This window comes from Lithobates pipiens, unplaced genomic scaffold (assembly GCF_037356315.1).
Source record: "Lithobates pipiens isolate NorthernLeopardFrog02 unplaced genomic scaffold, aLitPip1_a1.2 Scaffold_18, whole genome shotgun sequence".
Classification (NCBI taxonomy): domain Eukaryota; kingdom Metazoa; phylum Chordata; class Amphibia; order Anura; family Ranidae; genus Lithobates; species Lithobates pipiens.
In genome coordinates, this window is record NW_027507758.1 from 642,260,630 (window position 1) to 642,279,537 (window position 18,908).

The 18,908-nt window shown below is 46.7% G+C and overlaps 2 protein-coding genes across 2 annotated transcripts in view; both read left to right on the forward strand.

The window, feature by feature from the left end:
• LOC143986905 (uncharacterized) overlaps nucleotides 1-7,363 on the forward strand; it is a 137,504-nt gene extending 130,141 nt beyond the window's left edge. Inside the window, exon 11 of the mRNA XM_077485313.1 lies at nucleotides 5,562-7,363. Within this exon, the coding sequence (XP_077341439.1) occupies nucleotides 5,562-7,060 (1,499 nt within the window). The 3' untranslated portion in view covers nucleotides 7,061-7,363. The remainder of the gene's footprint in view (nucleotides 1-5,561) is intronic.
• The window catches only part of LOC143989872 (gastrula zinc finger protein XlCGF66.1-like), a 153,566-nt gene that overhangs the window by 38,168 nt on the left and 96,490 nt on the right, over nucleotides 1-18,908 (forward strand). The window lies entirely within an intron of this gene.

Here is an 18,908-nt window from a genome sequence, read left to right on the forward strand (position 1 = left end):
TCTCAACAGAAGGTTATGTTGATATGGTGTTGGTAGAGATTTCCACTTACAGTGGAGAAGGGCTGTTAGGGAGTAGGGGTGGACCATTGCAGCCTCCAGTTGGTAGTTAGAGCATTTGGACTTTTGAGTTATCCAGTCCAGACCTATCCTCAAAAGACAAGCAAGGTTATACATTCTAAGACTGGGGAGACTAATACCGCCTTCGGTCCTGGGAAGATGACGTTTTCGAGAAAGCTATGCGTGGTCGTTTGTTTCGCCATAAAAATTTTGGTATCGCAGAATTTAACAATTTAGAGTCTTTGTGTTTTATAAGTAAAGGTATTGTCTGGAGAGGGTATAGCAGGCGTGCGAAACTGACCATTTTCACCAAATGGCATCTTCCCAGGAGCGAGAGGCGCAGATCCATCCAGTTGTCTAATTCCTGAGTGATTTTGGCAAAAAGTGGGGGGTAATTCAGGTGGTAGAGAGAGGATGGGAGTTTCCCTATCTTGATTCCCAGGTATGTGATATGGGACTTGGCAATAGTAAAGATGGAATTGTGAACCCAGGCTGGTGGGGGGAGGGAGCCTAAGGGCAGAATATCGCTTTTGGAGTAGTTTATGCGCAACCCAGAGCATTTTCTGAACAAATCAAAAGTGTATATTATTGTGGGCATGTCTGCGGAAGGGTTAGCAGAGAAGATGAGGACATCATCCGCAAAGAGAGACGTCCTCAATTCCTGGTCCCCTATTCGTATGCCATGCAACGGGGCTACCGTTAACAGATATCTAGAGAGTGGTTCCAGAGCTAAATTAAAGAGCAGTGGGGATAGGGGGCAACCTTGTCTCGTGCCTTTGTGGAGGCGAAATTCGTTTGAGAGGAGGCCCGCTGCTACCAATCTAGCTGCTGGTGAGGTGTACATAGAATTTATTAGGTGAAGGAAAGGGCCAGAGAATCCCATTTTATGTAAGACCATGGCGAGCCAGCCAAAGTTTACATTGTCAAAAGCCTTTTCGGCATCAAGAGTGACAATGGCATAGTCACCCTTTGGATGGCATCTGGCATGTTCTAGCACCATCATGACCTTTCTGATATTTATCGTTGCCGTTCTGCCTTTCACAAAGCCAGACTGGGCAGGATGGATCAGAGAAGGGATGATGTCGGCCAGTCTTGTGGCTACAATTTTAGAAAGAATCTTAACATCAAGGTTTAGGAGTGAAATAGGTCGGTACGATCCTGGTTCCTGGGGGTCTTTCCCTTTCTTTTCTAATAATTTAATGATTGCCTGATTGCCCGTGGGAAGGTAGGAGCCACCAGACCACATATGTTGATAGACATTGTGAAGGGTGGGTGCCAGGAGAGGATTCAGGGATTTGTAGAATTCGCCTGTTAGGCCATCTGGGCCAGGCGCTTTAGAGGAGGCTAAATTTCGTATCGTGGCTGTGATTTCCATAAGAGAGATAGGGGCATTAAGGGATTCTAATTGGGAGGGAGATATTTGTGTCAGAGCCACTTTGTCTAGGAAATCGCACGCCGTGGGTTTGTCAATGGGATCGGCAGCATATAACGTAGAGTAATAGCGCAACATGGCAGAGTTTATGCCTTGTTGCGTGGTCGTGACAGAACCATCTGGCTCACGGATGGAGGGGATGATAGTCGGGTGATGGGTTCCCTTGCTAAGGCGGGCTAGGAGCTTACCCGCTTTGTTTCCAAATTTATGGAGAGTGGCGTCTAGGTATGCTCTCTTGGTCGATTCCACGGTGTCGGCCCAGGTGTCAAAGGATTGTTTGGCCAATTGCCAAGCAGCCCGGTTTTCAGGGGAGTCATGAGTGTATAATGCTCGTTGAGCCATGTGAAGTCTGGAGCTGGAGGTGTCGTAGTTGAGGTGTGCATTTTTCCTAAAGGACGACGCATACGAAATGATGCGACCCCTGAGAAAAGCTTTCCCTGCATCCCAAAATAGATTAGGGTCGTCAGCGTGTGTCGCATTCGTTTGCGTGTAAAACTGCCATTCTTTAGTGATGTAAGTTTGGAAATCCGCATTGTGTTGGAGGAAGGAGGGGAAACGCCAAATTTTAGGGTTGGGGTGTATGTCAGGGGTCTCTAGGGACACAGATATGGGAGCGTGATCAGAGATGGCAATGTCGTGTATCTCTGCCTCTGGGATCAGAGGGAGTAAATCATCGGAGCAGAAAAGAAAATCTATCCTGGTAAAGACATGATGTGAGTGTGAGTAAAAGGAGAATGCTCTGTCGGTCGGGTGGTGAAATCGCCATATGTCACGAAGGTGAAGGGTTTCCATTGTTGTTGCGAGCACTGTGGGGTTTAAAGATGTCGGGAGTGAGATGGGGGCGTAGTCGTGTGGATTTGTCATCTATCTGGTGAATGACAGAATTGAAATCACCCCCAACGATCTGAGGGAGGTGTGGGTGTCGTAGGAGCCAAGTGGTCAGTGTATTGAAAAATTCCTTTGTGGGACTGTTAGGGGCATATATGTTGGAGATTATTAGTTCCCTTGTCCCAATGAGGACACGGATAGAGAGAAGTCTGCCCTGGTCGTCTGAGTCCATGGATAGGAGTTTACAGGGGAGACGTTTGTGAATGAGGACAAGGACTCCTGCTTTGCGGCCTAAGGCCTCAGATCCTACAACTGTACCCACCCAAAGTTTCCTCATCCGAGCAAAGTCGGGTGAGGAAAGGTGGGTTTCCTGAAGTAATGCTATATCTGTGTTCAGCCTTTTGAGGTGTCGAAGGACCTTCATCCTTTTAAAAGGAGAACGAAGGCCCTTCACATTCCATGAGATTATCCGCAGCATGGTGGGAGTGTACTGGGGAGGTGTTGTACAAGTATTAGAGCTACTAAGACATTGGGGCCTGGGTAGGATAAATAGCTAAAAGCTGCAAAGGAACTAGTTCGCCAGGCCCTATGAAGCAGGGTAGGAAATGGTATCAGAACATTAGCGGGCCCTATGGGGAGAAGGAGAGACAGATGGGGAGAGGGGGAGGTCTGGTATGTGTACCAAAGGTAGAGTATACAAAAGAGAACACATTCATTAACCAACTTCGCTTTTTTCCGCATGGGGGTCACCGTGAGGACCAGCTCACATAACCAGCCCTGTGTCTGATGTGGGGGTTTCCGCCCTTCAAATAGTAAATATAGGGTATCAACAGTAGCTGCAGGAAATTGGAGCGTGGTTATAGGTCCGCACAATAGCGCCCAGGGGAGGAAAACATAAGTACACATATAGTGGAATCCATATCTAGGGTCTCCTTAAAGACATAAGAAACCGTACTATAAACTATATCAAGAAAATATCACAAAAGAGAAACAGAGATAAAAGAACAAAAACAAACCGGGATGTCGTTGGTGACAACCCCACAACCGTTCAACTTTTATCGAGCAATACCTGAGAGGTGTGGACAGTCCAGGAAGGAGAGTCCAAAAACAGTTCACATTGACCAGGTCGGGTGGGGGCCAGGTAGGGCCATCCGGTAAAGAAATGAGAGTGCGCCGGGGGGGGGGGGGGCACCGTTGAGTACATCGTCCCTCAGCGGGCAGTTAGGCCATGTTGTGTGGGGCCCGAGGCCCTAAAATGCTTGGGAGAGTCTTTCCTTGGGCTCCGTTGATCCAAGGCTCGGTTGACTGGCGGGGCTTTAGGTGTGGGACTGAGGTGGGAGCCCGAGCGGGAAGATTTCAAGAAGGACGCCGCCTCCTCCGGATCTTGAAAAGAGAGTTGTTCCCTGGAGGGTGTTTTGATCCGCAGTACGGCCGGGAATGCCAGGGTGAACTTGAGTTGATGTTGATGAAGTTCTGCGCAGATGTGCCGAAAGGCCTTGCGTTTCTTGGAAACGTCCGCCGAGTAGTCAGCAAAGATTAGAATTTTGATACCATCAATCTGCAAAGATCTGGACTGTGGGTATTGTTGCAATATGGCGGCTTTGTCGGAGTAGTTGAGGTATTTGGCGATTATTGGGCGCGGTGTTTTACGTTCAGAGTTAAAGGCTCCTACTCGGTGAGCACGTTCCACTGTGCAGGGGCCTCCCAGACCCAGTGCTTTGGGAATGCGGCGGGCACAGAATTCTGAAATAGCAGATTGGGGAAGCGATTCAGGGAGCCCTACAAACAGCAGGTTGCTCCTCCTGGACCTATTATCGAGGTCATCGAGTTTTTCCAGTATGTATTTGTTCTGTCTTGGGCATGTTCAAGGGATTGTGTCTGGTAGAGTTCTTCCTCAAGATTAGATATACGGTGTTCAGCTTCATTCAATCGGGAGGCATGTTCCCCTAGCTGGGCTTGAATCTTTTGCATGCCTGCGTTGACAGTCTTCTCCACTGATGCTGCAATCATAGGTGAGAGAAGAGCAGCCACAGCTTGAGCCAGAGTCTCAGTGTGTTGATCCTGCAGTGGTTGAGGTAAGTGAGGCTGCTGCATATGCTGGGGTGTTGCAGGGCTGGAGATTTGTGGAAGGGCCCGGGGTTGTGGAGACACGGAGCCTCTCTGAGTGGGGAGTGAAGCTGGCTGATCGCCTACCTCCATGTCTGGGGCCGTCTCCGCTGGATAGGCCGCGCAGGCCGGTTCCGCGTAGGCCGAAGCCGGGGCCTCGATTTGCGGCAGGGCCGACCGTGCGGTAGCGGCCGCATACGATCGCGGCCCGGTTTTTTCCACGAACCGGACCATTTTGCGATCCGATTCGTGTAGAGGGTAGCTGGGATTGTTTTGAGCGAAAACGCCGATTTTTGAGGCAGATTTATAGGGCGGTCTGCGGGAGCTGTGAGGAGAGACAGCTACTCCATGCGGCGCCGGAACCGGAAGTCATTCTCTTACATTTTAATTAAGAAGGGAGACAGACCAGGCCTTATGGTGGCTTTTGGTAAGCCTGTCCTTTGGTGGGACTGTTAAGAAGTTTTAATAAGTAGTACTACGCTCCTTTTGGGAAGGAGGGGGAAGGGTTAATAGGGCAATCACTACTGGGGCCCGCAAACTCTTGCTCTATCTTTCTTTCCTTGTCTATCGCATTGTATAAAGTATAAGGATTACAGCATAAGATATCTGTTGTGTGAAACACTGCTGCAAGGTGAGGCAGTTCTGCTTTAACTGTTATAACAGGGAAAGATACCCCTCCCCCCCCAATCCTGGAGGAAATTGTAAGGATTATGTAGCCTGAGTATGTGGGACTAGTTATGAGTTTGTGAATTCCTGGCTGTATAACGTGGCTGGAGGGACGGAGAACATGCGCAGTATTGAATCATTCCCTCGGGAGGAGATAATAGTGAATTTCACATGGACATGGTAAAGGGTTTGTGTACCCTTATCACACTAATATACTGTTATTTATTTAACAAAGAATACAATATGCCTGAAAAGTCAATTTCTTCCAATTCCTATATATACTCATTTTAGGACGTGGATTAGTATATTATTTACTGTGTTGTCCACAGAGCCACCCTGGGGTGACAACACTAAACATACCCATAGGAATTGTAAGATCCTCGGAGACAAAGCTGCCTGATGTGGGCGGAGTCCTGGTTTAGGGGAACCAATCAGCTGATGTCTAGTAATAATCTTTGTATTTCTATTTTAGTAGATGGACGGGAGATGAGGAAAACCTCAGAGGATTGTCTCACTTTGTCTCCAGACTGTAAAGTAGAAGATGAGGACATCACACAGTATAGTCCAGGAGAAAACCCGACTACCTCAAATGTCCATCCGGCACCACACAGTGTAGATGGACCATCGTATTCCTCTTATCCTGAGGAACCTCAGACTGTGAGGGACGGGGCCGTCCTTCCAACAGAGAAGAGCTTTTCCTGTACTGAGTGCGGGAAGTGTTTCCGTTGTAAATTCCATCTTAATGTGCATAAAAGATCTCACACGGGGGAGAAGCCTTATTCCTGTCCTGAGTGCGGGAAATGTTTTTCACAGAAGTCCAATCTTTACCAACATCAGAGATCTCACACGAGGGAGAAGCCGTATTCCTGTACTGAGTGCGGGAAATGTTTTTCACAGAAGTCCAATCTTTACACACATCAGAGATCTCACACGAGGGAGAAGCCGTATGCCTGTCCTGAGTGCGGGAAATGTTTTTCAGATAAGTCCAGTCTTTCCACACATCAGAGATCTCACACAGGGGAGAAGCCATTTTCCTGTCCTGAGTGCGGGAAATGTTTTTCAGTGAAGTCCAGTCTTTCCGCACATCAGAGATTTCACACGGGGGAGAAACCACATTCCTGTCCTGTGTGTGGGAAATGTTTTTCAGAAAAGTCCGTTCTTAACAAGCATCAGAGATCTCACACGGGGGAGAAGCCGTATTCCTGTCCTGAGTGCGGGAAATGTTTTTCACAGAAGCCCCATCTTTCCATACATCAGAGATCTCACACGGGGGAGAAGCCGTATTCCTGTCCTGAGTGCGGGAAATGTTTTTCACAGAAGCCCCATCTTTCCATACATCAGAGATCTCACACGAGGGAGAAGCCGTATTCCTGTCCTGAGTGCGGGAAATGTTTTTCACAGAAGCCCCATCTTTCCATACATCAGAGATCTCACACGAGGGAGAAGCCGTATTCCTGTCCTGAGTGCGGGAAATGTTTTTCAGTGAAGTCCAATCTTTACACACATCAGAGATCTCACACGAGGGAGAAGCCGTATGCCTGTCCTGAGTGCGGGAAATGTTTTTCAGATAAGTCCAGTCTTTCCACACATCAGAGATCTCACACAGGGGAGAAGCCATTTTCCTGTCCTGAGTGCGGGAAATGTTTTTCAGTGAAGTCCAGTCTTTCCGCACATCAGAGATTTCACACGGGGGAGAAACCACATTCCTGTCCTGTGTGTGGGAAATGTTTTTCAGAAAAGTCCGTTCTTAACAAGCATCAGAGATCTCACACGGGGGAGAAGCCGTATTCCTGTCCTGAGTGCGGGAAATGTTTTTCAGAGAAGTCCCATCTTTCCACACATCAGAGATCTCACACGGGGGAGAAGCCGTATTCCTGTCCTGAGTGTGGGAAATGTTTTTCACGGAAGTCCAGTCTTTCCGCACATCAGAGATCTCACACGGGGGAGAAGCCATATTCCTGTCCTGAGTGAGGGAATTGTTCCTCACTGAAGTCCTGTCTTCCTGTACATCAGGGGTCCCACACAGCCCTCGAGGTGTATTAGTGCCTTGAGTGTGGGAAATGTCTTCTATATGAATGTTGCTGGACATCACAGCTCTCATGTGGGGAAGAAGCACACCCTGATATACACCTCAGATATACTCCATGGCTGATCTTCATCATGGAAGAAACAGTTGATAAGGAGATCAGAGATCACCAAAGACATGGATGAAGTGTTGTACCGTGTCGGCCATTGATAGCAGGAGAAAAATAAAAATGGAGTCATTTCCTCTCATCCATTTTGTAGCTTTTGTAAATATTTAAAAAAAATAGTTAAATGAATGTTGTTACATAATTACATAGTTAGCAAGGTTGAACCAGTCCATCCAGTTCATCCTGAGTGTGTACAATTGTCCCTATCCCTGTACATCGCACACTCACATCGGTCCCGACCCTCAAGGAGCCACAATCCGAGGTCCCCATTCATATACTGGGGGCAATTTTGGACAGAAGCCAATTAACCTGCCTGCATGTCGCACTCATTCCTCCCGCTGTGAGGTCATTTCTTTGTAATTCTAAAAACATTTTATTAGAAAAGAGTGCAGTTGTTGTGACATTTATAAAGGAAATGTTACCAAAGCAGCACACAGACCCCCCTGAGGTTCTTCTGTGTATTTGGGGGTCTTTGGAGGGTCTTTGTGCTGCTTAAAAAAAAGAAGCCGGCAATAAAATGTCATTTTCTGTAAATTTAAACCAATTAATTTTTCCTTTGTAAAATGTCACATTTTCTGTAGCCCATCCAACAGGAAGGATGAAAAACTGTATAGAGTCCCCAAAATATATACCAGACCCTTTGTTTTCCTTCCTCCCCCCTTTCCCTCTCTCCTCCCTCCTTTTTCTCTTCCTCCCTTTCCTTTCCCCCTTTCTCTCTAAACCCCCCAAACCCCTCCCCCCTGTTTTTCTTTCCCTTTTTCTCCTCATCTTTTCTATTGAAGTCGCTGGATTGTATATTATTCTTATTCCATCTTTATCAACCAATTAATATAGATACACGCCCATTGATTGCACATCCCCCGCAGCCGTCGGGGGGAACCTTGGTGGTGCTCTGACCTCGGCTGAGGCTTTGGGTACTGGGGAAGCAACATCTCCCCTCGCTTTTTTCCCCCTTGTTTCATTTCTTCCATTGAATGTAATTTTTATATATGTAATTCAATTGTTTTGATACATAGTGTGTAATAATTACTTGCCTATATTCCCCTGACGAAGCTGTATAAAGACCGCAAAACATGTTGAGAACCATATCCATGGAAACCCACCATATCCTGAGCCTCCTGGTTTGGGAACTTGTATGCTGGTGACATTTATGGATTGTTACTTTGCACTTTTTACAAATGTATCAAATGTCTTGTTTTTTGTATTATTAAAACTGTATAATACTTTTTATCAGTATTGAGTATACATTGTTTAATATCTGTACTGCGATAGTCCTGCTTCAATGCTCTTTTCTGGGTGATCGGTTGGGGATCGTTCTCTAGTCTTCCTTTTCCTTTCTAAGTGGATGATGGTACACCTTATTTAGTCTATCCTTGACGTACAATATAGAGGCCATAACTCTTACAGTCAGGGTTACATGTAACTGAGCAGATCTGTGCTGGGTTACATGCTGTGAAGGACGGGGAGTCATTGGAGGTCTATTAGACCCCTAATGTATCCATAAATTGTAAATATAGGAATGAATTACACAGACAAGTCCAGAAACACTACAGCACTCAGGAGTGGTCTGATAAACCAGACATGATGTGGATGGTAGTTGTAGTGAATCTACCAAATGGATTCAAAATACAAAATGGGTAAAAAAAAAGAAACATACCAAATAAGAAGTAAGTGATATAAATTGTGGAAAATAATAATTGGTGAATGACAGTAATATTCATATATGCCAACAGAAATAAAAGAGTGCTAAACATAGCTAAATCTAGGAGGTGCCACTAGAAGACCAGAGAGGGCGCTCACTTTCCAACCACTGGAAGAAAGAACAGTACAGCCCCATAGTGTAGTATTAAAAATAATTGACAATCTATTGAAAAATAAAAATGCACTCACAAAATACGCATGTGTAGGGTATGGCATAAAGGTGACTTGGGGACCAGAAATGTCAGAGGGGCAGCCAGAGAACCACCAGCCTTGGTCACCAGCTGAGGATGAAGTGTGCTGAAGATGGAGATGGAGGAGGCCGCTGTCACTGCAACTGCAATCTGTGTTCAACCCGAGACTGGAATCCTCAATGTCACTGTAGACGGCCAAAGCTTTGTGCTATTAATAAAACACAGACCTGACCGGAGAGGTGAGGAGGATTCTAGGAGGTCACATGACATCACTCTTATCTCTATTAATAAAACACAGACCTGACCGGAGAGGTGAGGAGGATTCTGGGAGGTCACATGACATCACTCTTATCTCTATTAATAAAACACAGACCTGACCAGAGAGATAAGGAGGATTCTGGAAGGCCCCTCAATGACCAGAGCACTTTTTACAATTTGGCACTGCACTGCTTTAACTGGTAATTGCGGTCATGCAATGTTGTACCCAAACAAAATTTGCATTCTTTTTTGTCCACAAATAGAGATTTCTTTTGATGGTATTTGATTGCCTCTGATTTTTTATTTTTTTTTTGCAATATAAACAGAGACTAAAAATCTGGAAAATAAAATTATATTTTCTTCTTTTTCTTATAAAAAAATTCCAATAAACCCCATTTTGGAAAGTAGACACCCCAAGCTATTTGTTGAGAGGTATGGTGAGTATTTTGCAGATCTCACTTTTTGTCACAGTTTTGAAAATTGAAAAAAGAAAATAAAAATTTTCTTTCCTTTCGTAATTTTCAAAAACAAATGAGATCTCCAAAATACTCCCCATGCCTCTGAGCAAATAGCTTGGGGTGTCTACTTTCCAAAATGTGGTCATTTGGGGGGCTTTGTGCTATTTTGACATTTTATGGCCTTCAAAGCTGTGATAGGTAGTGAGGAGTGAAATCAAAAATGTACGCCCTTAGAAAGCCTGAAGGCAGTGATTGGTTTTCGGGGTCCTGTACACGGCTAGGCTCCCAAAAAGTCTCACACATGTGGTATTCCGATACTCAGGAGAAGCAGCAGAATGTATTTTGGGGTGTAATTCCACATATGCCCATGGCATGTGTGAGCAATATATCATTTGGTGACAACTTTTTTTTTATCATTTTCTCAGGGAATGTAAATATCCCCTATAATAGCAATAGGTAGTGACAGGTACTCTTTCTTTGAAAAAATTGGGTCTCTTAGACCCTAGGTCTCTCCTCTCTCCAACTTATTTTTTTATCACAATCTGTGCCTAAAAAATATATGCCGAAGCATGGGAACAATCCGCCCCTAATGTTAGGAGCAAATTGCCCCTCTCCTGCCCACATGCTTTGGCATATATGCTCTTTTTTTTAACTGTGGTGGTGAAATCACCTCCTACAGTCCCCGAGTCATGGCATTACGTATCGTGGGAGCAAACGCTGTTGCTGTTAAAATAAATAAATCCGCGCTGCAGCTGAATGGCATACCTGCTAAGCAAATAATGGTTAATAATAAAACAAAGTAACATTACAGTATAACAGTAATGCAGCATACACACGATCGGACAAACCGCCGGACTTTGCAACGGAGGTCCGCCGGACTTTCCAAACGAGCGGACCTGCCCACACATGGCCGGATAATCCACTGGACTATGGCGGGAGTCTGCCGGACTTTTGAAATAAACGGACTTGCCCACACACGGAGTAAAGTCTGTTCATTTTGAACATGGCTCCAGGCAGACGGGACTAGCGAAGGAAGTCAATTTTGCCGCCTCCATTGGTGAGATTGACACCTCACGAGCCCCGTCACCTGGTATGGATTTAAAGGGGATACCCTACGCCGAAAAAACGGCGTGGGGTCCCCTCAATGTCCATAGCAGAACCTTATCTGAGCACGCAACCTGGCTGGTCAGGAAAGGGGGTGGGGACCAGCGAGTGCCCCCCTCCTGAGCCGTACCAGGCCGTGTGCCCTCAACATGGGGGGTGCTTTGGGGAAGGGCGGCCCTGCGGCCCCCCCACTCCAAAGTACCTTGTCCCCATGTTGATGAGGACAAGTGCCTCTTCCCGACAACCCTGGCCTTTGGTTGTCGGGGTCTGCGGGTGGGGGGCTTATAAGGGGGCACCTAGATACCGTCCCCCCCACCCTATGTGAATATGGGGGTACAATGTACTCCTACCCATTCACCTGGTGAAAAAAGTGTAAATAAAAAAACACAGCTCCTGTGGTCTTCTTCCGTCTTGGGGGCGTCTTCTCGCCGGACTCCTCTGCTATCTTCTGCTCTTTTGTTAGCTATTTTACTAGCGGAGGAGCCCGGCTTTCTTCTTCGTCGTCGCCGCCGTCCGGGAGTCTTCTTCTGACTTCGGGGTCTTGTCCCGCTCTTCGGTTCTCCCAGCTCTTTAACTAGCGTTGGCCCGGTCTTCTGCCGCTGAAGTCGCCTTCTCTTTTTCCTTGCGATGTTGACACGGCGCTCTCTCTGGCCGCAATGGCAGGGACGCGTTGTGCGGCGACTTATATAGGGACAAGGGGCGGGGTCACCGGGTGATGTCACATGACCCCACCCCTTATGATGTCACAGTCCCAGCATCCTCCATACCAGCTTACGGGGCTCGCGAGGTGTCAATCTCTCCAATGGAGGCGGCTTCCTTCACTAGTTCCGTCTACCTGGAGCCACGTTCAAAATGAATGGACTTTACTCCGTGTGTGGGCAAGTCAGTTCGTTTCAAAAGTCCGGCGGACTAGCACACAGATGGGCGGATTGTCCACTGGACTGCCGAGTCTGGCAGACAATTTTGAGTCAAAACTTCTTTCAGACCTTTGGGAAGAAAAATTCTGCCGGATCCCACACACGGGCGGATTGTCCGCCGGATAGTCCGATCGTGTGTACGCGGCATAAGACTTACCTTACCGGCAAAGAAATACAATAAAACATAGTAAAAATAAAACAGAAAGAGAACAATAGATATAGTACAATAGTTAGCGAACAATAAATCAGACAATAGATAGTGAGCGTAAGAGAGAGAAAAATAGAAAGAGAAGAAAAATAAAACCACAACTATTTTTGGCTTTTTTATTTATTTATTTTTTGCCCTTTTATATAAGCTGTAAACATTCCAGATAAGGGTCTCTCAAAATGTGATGGCCATCTCATCTTTGGAGACCCTGTGTAAGTGTGCCCTAGGACTGTGCAATGCTGTACCCTACGCTAATACTCCACTAGTGTATGGTAGCGTTCAAAACATTCACCAATGCAAAGACCAGGTTGGTCAGGACAGGAGGGACAATAATAGGGGGTGTCACGCCTATATCCACATTTTCTACAGACACATTTTCTTTGGGGGCTTGTTTGGTAGGGGTACCAGGGAGGACATACAGAAAATGCCTCCCATGCAGCCGGGTCACTGCATTTGGATTGGGAAATTTGGCCAAAGCACCATCTGGAAACAGAAGGGCTGTGATGATCTCTTCCTGGAATTTAAGGAAGGATCCAGTTCACCCTGAAGCTTTGTATAGCACAAAAGCATTCAGCAAAGCCAATTGGAATAAATATACAGAAACTTTTTTATACCAGCGCCTGGCCTTACAAGCAATTAGGTACGGCACCAACAACTGGTCGTTGAGGTCCACCCCTCCCATATTTTGGTTATAGTCATGGACACAGAGGGGTTTCTCCACAACACCAGTCGCCGTAGGAATTTGGACCGTCGTGTCTGCATGAAGGGAGGACAGAACGAAAACATTCTTATTATCCCTCCACTTCACAGCCAGCAAATTATTACACTTTAAGCAGGGTCTCTGCCCCAGCCTAAGTCGAGAATCTACAAGCCGCTGGGGTAAGCCTCTGTGATTAGATTGCACGGTGCCACATGCACCAATTCCGTGATCAAATGAGTGACTAAAAAGTGTAAGGCTCCTGTAATAATTGTCCATGTTCAAGTGGTACCCCTTTCTGAATAAGGGTGACACCAAGTCCCACACCATCTTGGCAGCGCTCCCTATGTAGTATGGGCAGTTCTCTGGCTCTACGCGATTATCTCTTCCCTCGTAAACCATAAAACTACATGTATAGCCTGTTGCCCTGCCACAGAGATTACACAACTTGACCCCGTATCTGGCACGCTTGCTGGGAAGGTACTGTTTGATAGACAAGCGGCTAGAAAACATAATTAGGGACTTATCAACACAGACAACTTGATGGGGAGTAAACAAGGCTGCAAACTTCTGGTTGAAGTGGTTTATGAGGGGCCAAATTTTGTAGAGCTGATCGTATTCAGGGTCACTCCGAGGTGACAGAGTTCATTATCATTGAAAAGCATGAACCACAAGATCTGCTCGTATCGTGTCCTGGTCATGGAGGCAGAGAACACGGGCATATGGTGAATTGGGTCAGTGGACCAATATGACCGCAACTCACTTAGTTATGCCCATGAGGAGGGATAGGCCCAGGAAGGTCTTAAATTCGGAAAACGTAATTGGTTTCCAATCTCTGGCAAGGGTCAGCTGGGGATTAGCGGTGATGTATTGACCAGCATATAAATGGCTTTGGTCCGCAATAGATCTATAGAGATCTTCAGTGAAAAACAGCAAATAAAAATCATGTGACATAAAATCAACTGTTTCCACCTGAATTCCGGGTTGGCCAGTGAATGGGGGGAAGTACAGGTGCTGCAGAAGTTGTGGGTTCCCAATTAGGATTGGCAAATGCAGCAGGAAGGGTACTATGGTCGGCGGGCCTGTCTTTGCCTTCTTGGTGGCTGCGGGACACTACTTTTGCATACCTCCCAACATTTTGAAATGGGTATGAGAGACGCCTACCAGCAAATGTATGTAGGCATAGGACACGCCCCTGCCACACCCCCTTAAAGGAAATTTAAAGGGGTTGTAAAGGTAATTTTTTTATTTTCTACATAGTTTCCTTTAAGCTAGTGCATTGTTGGTTCACTTACCTTTTCCTTTGATTTCCCTTCTAAATGTTTTTTTTCTTTGTCTGAATATCTCACTTCCTGTTTCTCCTCAGTAAACTTCTCACCATCATCCGAGCTGGTGGTTAGTCAGCCAGAACAGCTTACTGAACAGCTTACTGAGGAGGAACAGGAAGTGAGAAATTCAGACAAAGAAAACAAAGAAAAAAAAACATTTACAAGGGAAATGGAAGGAAAAGATAAGTGAACCAACAATGCACTAGCTTAAAGGAACCTATGTAGAAAATAAAAAATTTACCTTTACAACCCCTTTAACCCAAAAAAAGGTTAATTAAATCCACAAGGGCTTTTTTTTTTACCACTACTATTCCTTTATATTGGCTTTTAAAATGTATAAATGCAGCAGTTTAGAGTTTGGATGAAAGGTTTAGCACTGGGAAACACTTTTTGAAAGATAAAAAGTGCATTTTATATTCAGCTATATAGATCAGACCAAAATGAGGGACAAATGAGGAGGAAAGAGGGACAGAGGGGACATTGCTCCAAATCAGGGACAGTTGGGAGCTATGCTTGTGCTTGCCACCTCACCGGCTTGAACTGCACTTATGGGATTCGCTACATTATCACGTGTTACTGCAGTGCTGGATGTACAACCAGGATGTACTAGGCTGCTAGTCAGTGGCGGCCCGTCCATAGGGGGCGCCCGGGCGCCGCCCCCCCTGTGTGGTCACAAAAAAAAAAAAAAAAAAAAAAATTAAAAAAAAAATAAAGTTTTAAAACTGCCCCTTTAAAAAAAAAAAAAAAAGTTCTTTAAAGGAAGTGCTCGAGCGCCGGTCACAATGCACGCTGGGAAACGCCACGCCAATGCAATCATGAGATTGCAGGCGTGGCGCTTCATTTGCGGGCGTTTAGCCCGCCTCAGGGCGCTTTCTGAAGCGCTGAGTAGCTTCCGCCCGGCGCTGTAGTATGTGTTACTACGGCCGGGCGGGCAGTTTGATTGACATCTGAGTTGACTCAGATGTCACTTCCTGTCTTCTCTCTCCCATTTCACCTGAGAGAGGAAACAGGAAGTAAGAGGAGTAGAGCGGTGTGCAGGAGAGGAGCGGCTGCGGAGAACACCGGAGAGGAGCACACAGTCAGGTAAGTGGGCTTCGGGTGTGTGTGCGGGTCCTGGGCATACATGGGATCGTGTCCCACTTCCTGCTTGCAGCCAGCTGTGACTGGACCTTGCCCTAATTGAGATGTGACGTTAGCTGTTGGGGGGGAAAAGTGTGGACTTTGGATACTGAGTGGGTGTCTCTGAACTCTAGATGCCGTGTGTCTTGATCATCTGAAGCATTGCTGAAATACAGATGAGGGTGAAATCTGAAGGCTCAGAAATGCAGACTGTTGTGGCTCTGGGGCAACACAGAAGCAAACTGAATTTTACAATGAAGATTATGGGTTAAGTCAGTGCATGGTGGAGTCCTCTCCAGATTTAATTGAATGAGGTGCAAGAGCTGAGTGGTTGTTGCATTGACTTGCTATATTAAAGTAGACCTGCCAGGATATGTAGCCCCTGAAGAATTTGGACCTTTGTCATATTGCCTTTCCAGGAAGGTTGCTTTCTGCTCAATGGCAATGATTAGTGGGGGGAGGGGCACTTGTTTTGTCACTTGTCCATGGTGGGCTTTTCCCACAAACTGACAGGTTTTTCTAATCTGCCCAGGAAATCTAGAAATCTGGTCTGCCAAAACCTATTGTTCACACTTCACTGGCCACTCTGACCTGTCCTCCCTGTAATGTGCCTTGCGGAGGAATGGCCACAGGAGAGCAACAGCACACCTATGTGTAACATTATGGAGAGCAACAGCACACCTATGTGTAACATTATTCAGGATTACAGACTTCTGGATAGACATATCTGTGTGTATATATGTGTACCACTAGTGATGGACGAACGTTTCGCCCGGCGGTCGTTTCGCGGCGAATTTCCGACTTTCGCCGTCCGCGGGTTCGAACGCCTTTTTCCGTCGTTCGCCCCGGCGGACTTACGTGTTTAATGTATACAAGAACTTTAACCTTTCGTGACACGTTTATCATGTGTTACAGGACAACCAATTGAGACATGACAGCTCATGGACACTTGGACATTCCCCCTAACCTATAAATACACCCGATCCGGTGGCCATTTTACATTCTTTCTTCTGTCACTGTAGGGAAAGGATCCTGTGTGGAGTAGGGACAGAGAAAACGCTAGCTATTTGGTACACAAAAGTTCTTTTCAGGACTGGTATAGGTGTTAGGTCAGCAGCCTGAGTTTCTTTTGTCAGTTTAGATAAAGGGACAGAGCGCTGTATGCTGCTATTTTAGGGACAGCTCAGCCAGATTAGTCTTTCTTCATCATCATCATCATCATCATCATTAGCTGTTACTATCAGGTCCACAAAAGAGCTATTCCAGCTAATCGTTCCAGCCTACTCTTTTTTGCCAATTTGTATAGGGACAGGCAGGAAGCAGTGTGTCAGGCAGTGAGGATAATTTTAAAGACTTGCTGTTACTATTAGTTCCACAAAGGTTCTTTTCAGGACTGGTATCAGTGGTACGGTAATAGGCTTGTACACGTATAATATTCTTTCTTCCAAATATAGAAAGAATATTATACTTGACTGCTGCCCTTCTGCTGCAGTCTGCTAATCATTCACAACTCACTTGTTCCACAAAGCTCTTTATCAGGACTGGTAACTTGGTCTGTCTAGGGTGCTACGGTACATAGGCTTGGGTGCGGTACAGTCTGCTGTTCTGTAAGGACCGCTATCGGTCCACAATACATAGGGTTGACGTGCACTACTGCTGACCGCTGCCCTATACTGCAGCAGTCCTTCAGCGGTATAGGGACTGACGCACAGTCTGCTAAACACTAACACACAACCTGCTTGGTCCACAAAAGTTTTTATAAGGACTGGTAACTTGGTATAGGGTGCTACGGTACATAGGCCTGAGTGCAGTACAGTCTGCTGTTCTGTAAGGACTGCTATCGGTCCACAATACATAGGGTTGCCGTGCACTACTGCTGACCGCTGCCCTATACTGCAGCAGTCCTTCAGCGGTATAGGGACTGACGCACAGTCTGCTAATCACTAACACACAACCTGCTTGGTCCACAAAAGTTCTTATAAGGACTGGTAACTTGGTATAGGGTGCTACGGTACATAGGCCTGAGTGCGTTACAGTCTGCTGTTCTGTAAGGACCGCTATCGGTCCACAATACATAGGGTTGCCGTGCACTACTGCTGACCGCTGCCCTATACTGCAGCAGTCCTTCAGCGGTATAGGGACTGACGCACAGTCTGCTAAACACTAACACACAACCTGCTTGGTCCACAAAAGTTTTTATAAGGACTGGTAACTTGGTATAGGGTGCTACGGTACATAGGCCTGAGTGCAGTACAGTCTGCTGTTCTGTAAGGACCGCTATCGGTCCACAATACATAGGGTTGACGTGCACTACTGCTGACCGCTGCCCTATACTGCAGCAGTCCTTCAGCGGTATAGGGACTAAGAGTTTTGTCACAGGGTGATTTAAAAAATGACAGGCAGAGGAAGAGGCAGGCCCTTCCGCAGGGGTGGTAGGGGTAGGGCAGGAGCAACAGCCTTGAGCCAAAGTGGGAAGTTGCAGAAGGTGCGTTCAATTACTTTAAAGGACGCACCAGACTTGGTTGAGTGGCTCACTCAGCCTTATTCTTCTGCACCCTCCTCATCCTCTCGATCTGCACCCTCTTCTTCACTCTCTGCTATGTGCACCCCCAAAGACACTACCACCAACAACACCACCACCACCACATACCTTCCGCTTGAGTGCAAATGGGGGCCTTCATGCTCCAGTGTTTTAATAGGGACCCCCGTATAAAAAGCATGAGGGTCAAGGACCAGTACTGGGTGGCAACGTACTTAGATCCCCGGTACAAACACAAAATGGCGGAAATGTTACCGCCGTCGCAGAGGGCTGTCAGAATGCAGCACTTCCAGGCCTTGCTTCGAGAAATGCTGCATTCTGCTTTTGCGTGCGCTGGCAGAGGAGCAATTCCCACTCCCAGAGAAGGATTTGCGGGTACCAATCCAACAGCGCCTGCAAGAAGAGGCCGGTTTGAAGATGTGTTGGTGACTTCGGATATGAGGTCATTCTTTCAGCCGACCCATCGACAGGTGTCATCCGGATCCAGCATCAGGGAACGCCTAGACCGTCAGGTGTCCGACTACATTGGGTTAACGGCCGATGTGGACGCTCTGAGGAGTGATGAACCCCTAGACTACTGGGTGGGCAGGCTTGACCTCTGGCCAGAGCTTGCCCAATTTGCAATCGAACTGTTGGCTTGCCCCTCATCCAGTGTCCTGTCCGAAAGGACGTTCAGCGCAGCAGGGGGGATTGTGACCGATAAGCGTACTCGCCTAGCTCACCACAGTGTTAACTACCTCACATTTCTAAAAATGAATGAGGCATGGATCTCGGAGGAATTCAACACATGTGATCAGTAGACCATGTATATGTCTATAAACAATTTTTGGAATCAAGCACACAGACCTTCTTAATTCATTTGGCTCACTTCCCTGACCCAAAAAAGCACACCGTACTATATGCCCCTACCCTCCTCTTTGAAGAGGTTGAGCGGTGTCATATTTCTACTGGGGCTGCTTATTATGAGGGGTTCCCACCATCCCTGTGCTGTGCTGACTTCCTCCTGGGTGTTCTTATTATGAGGGGCTCCCACCATCCCTGTGCTGTGCTGACTTCCTCCTGGGGGTTCTTATTATGAGGGGATCACACCATCCCTGTGCTGTGCTG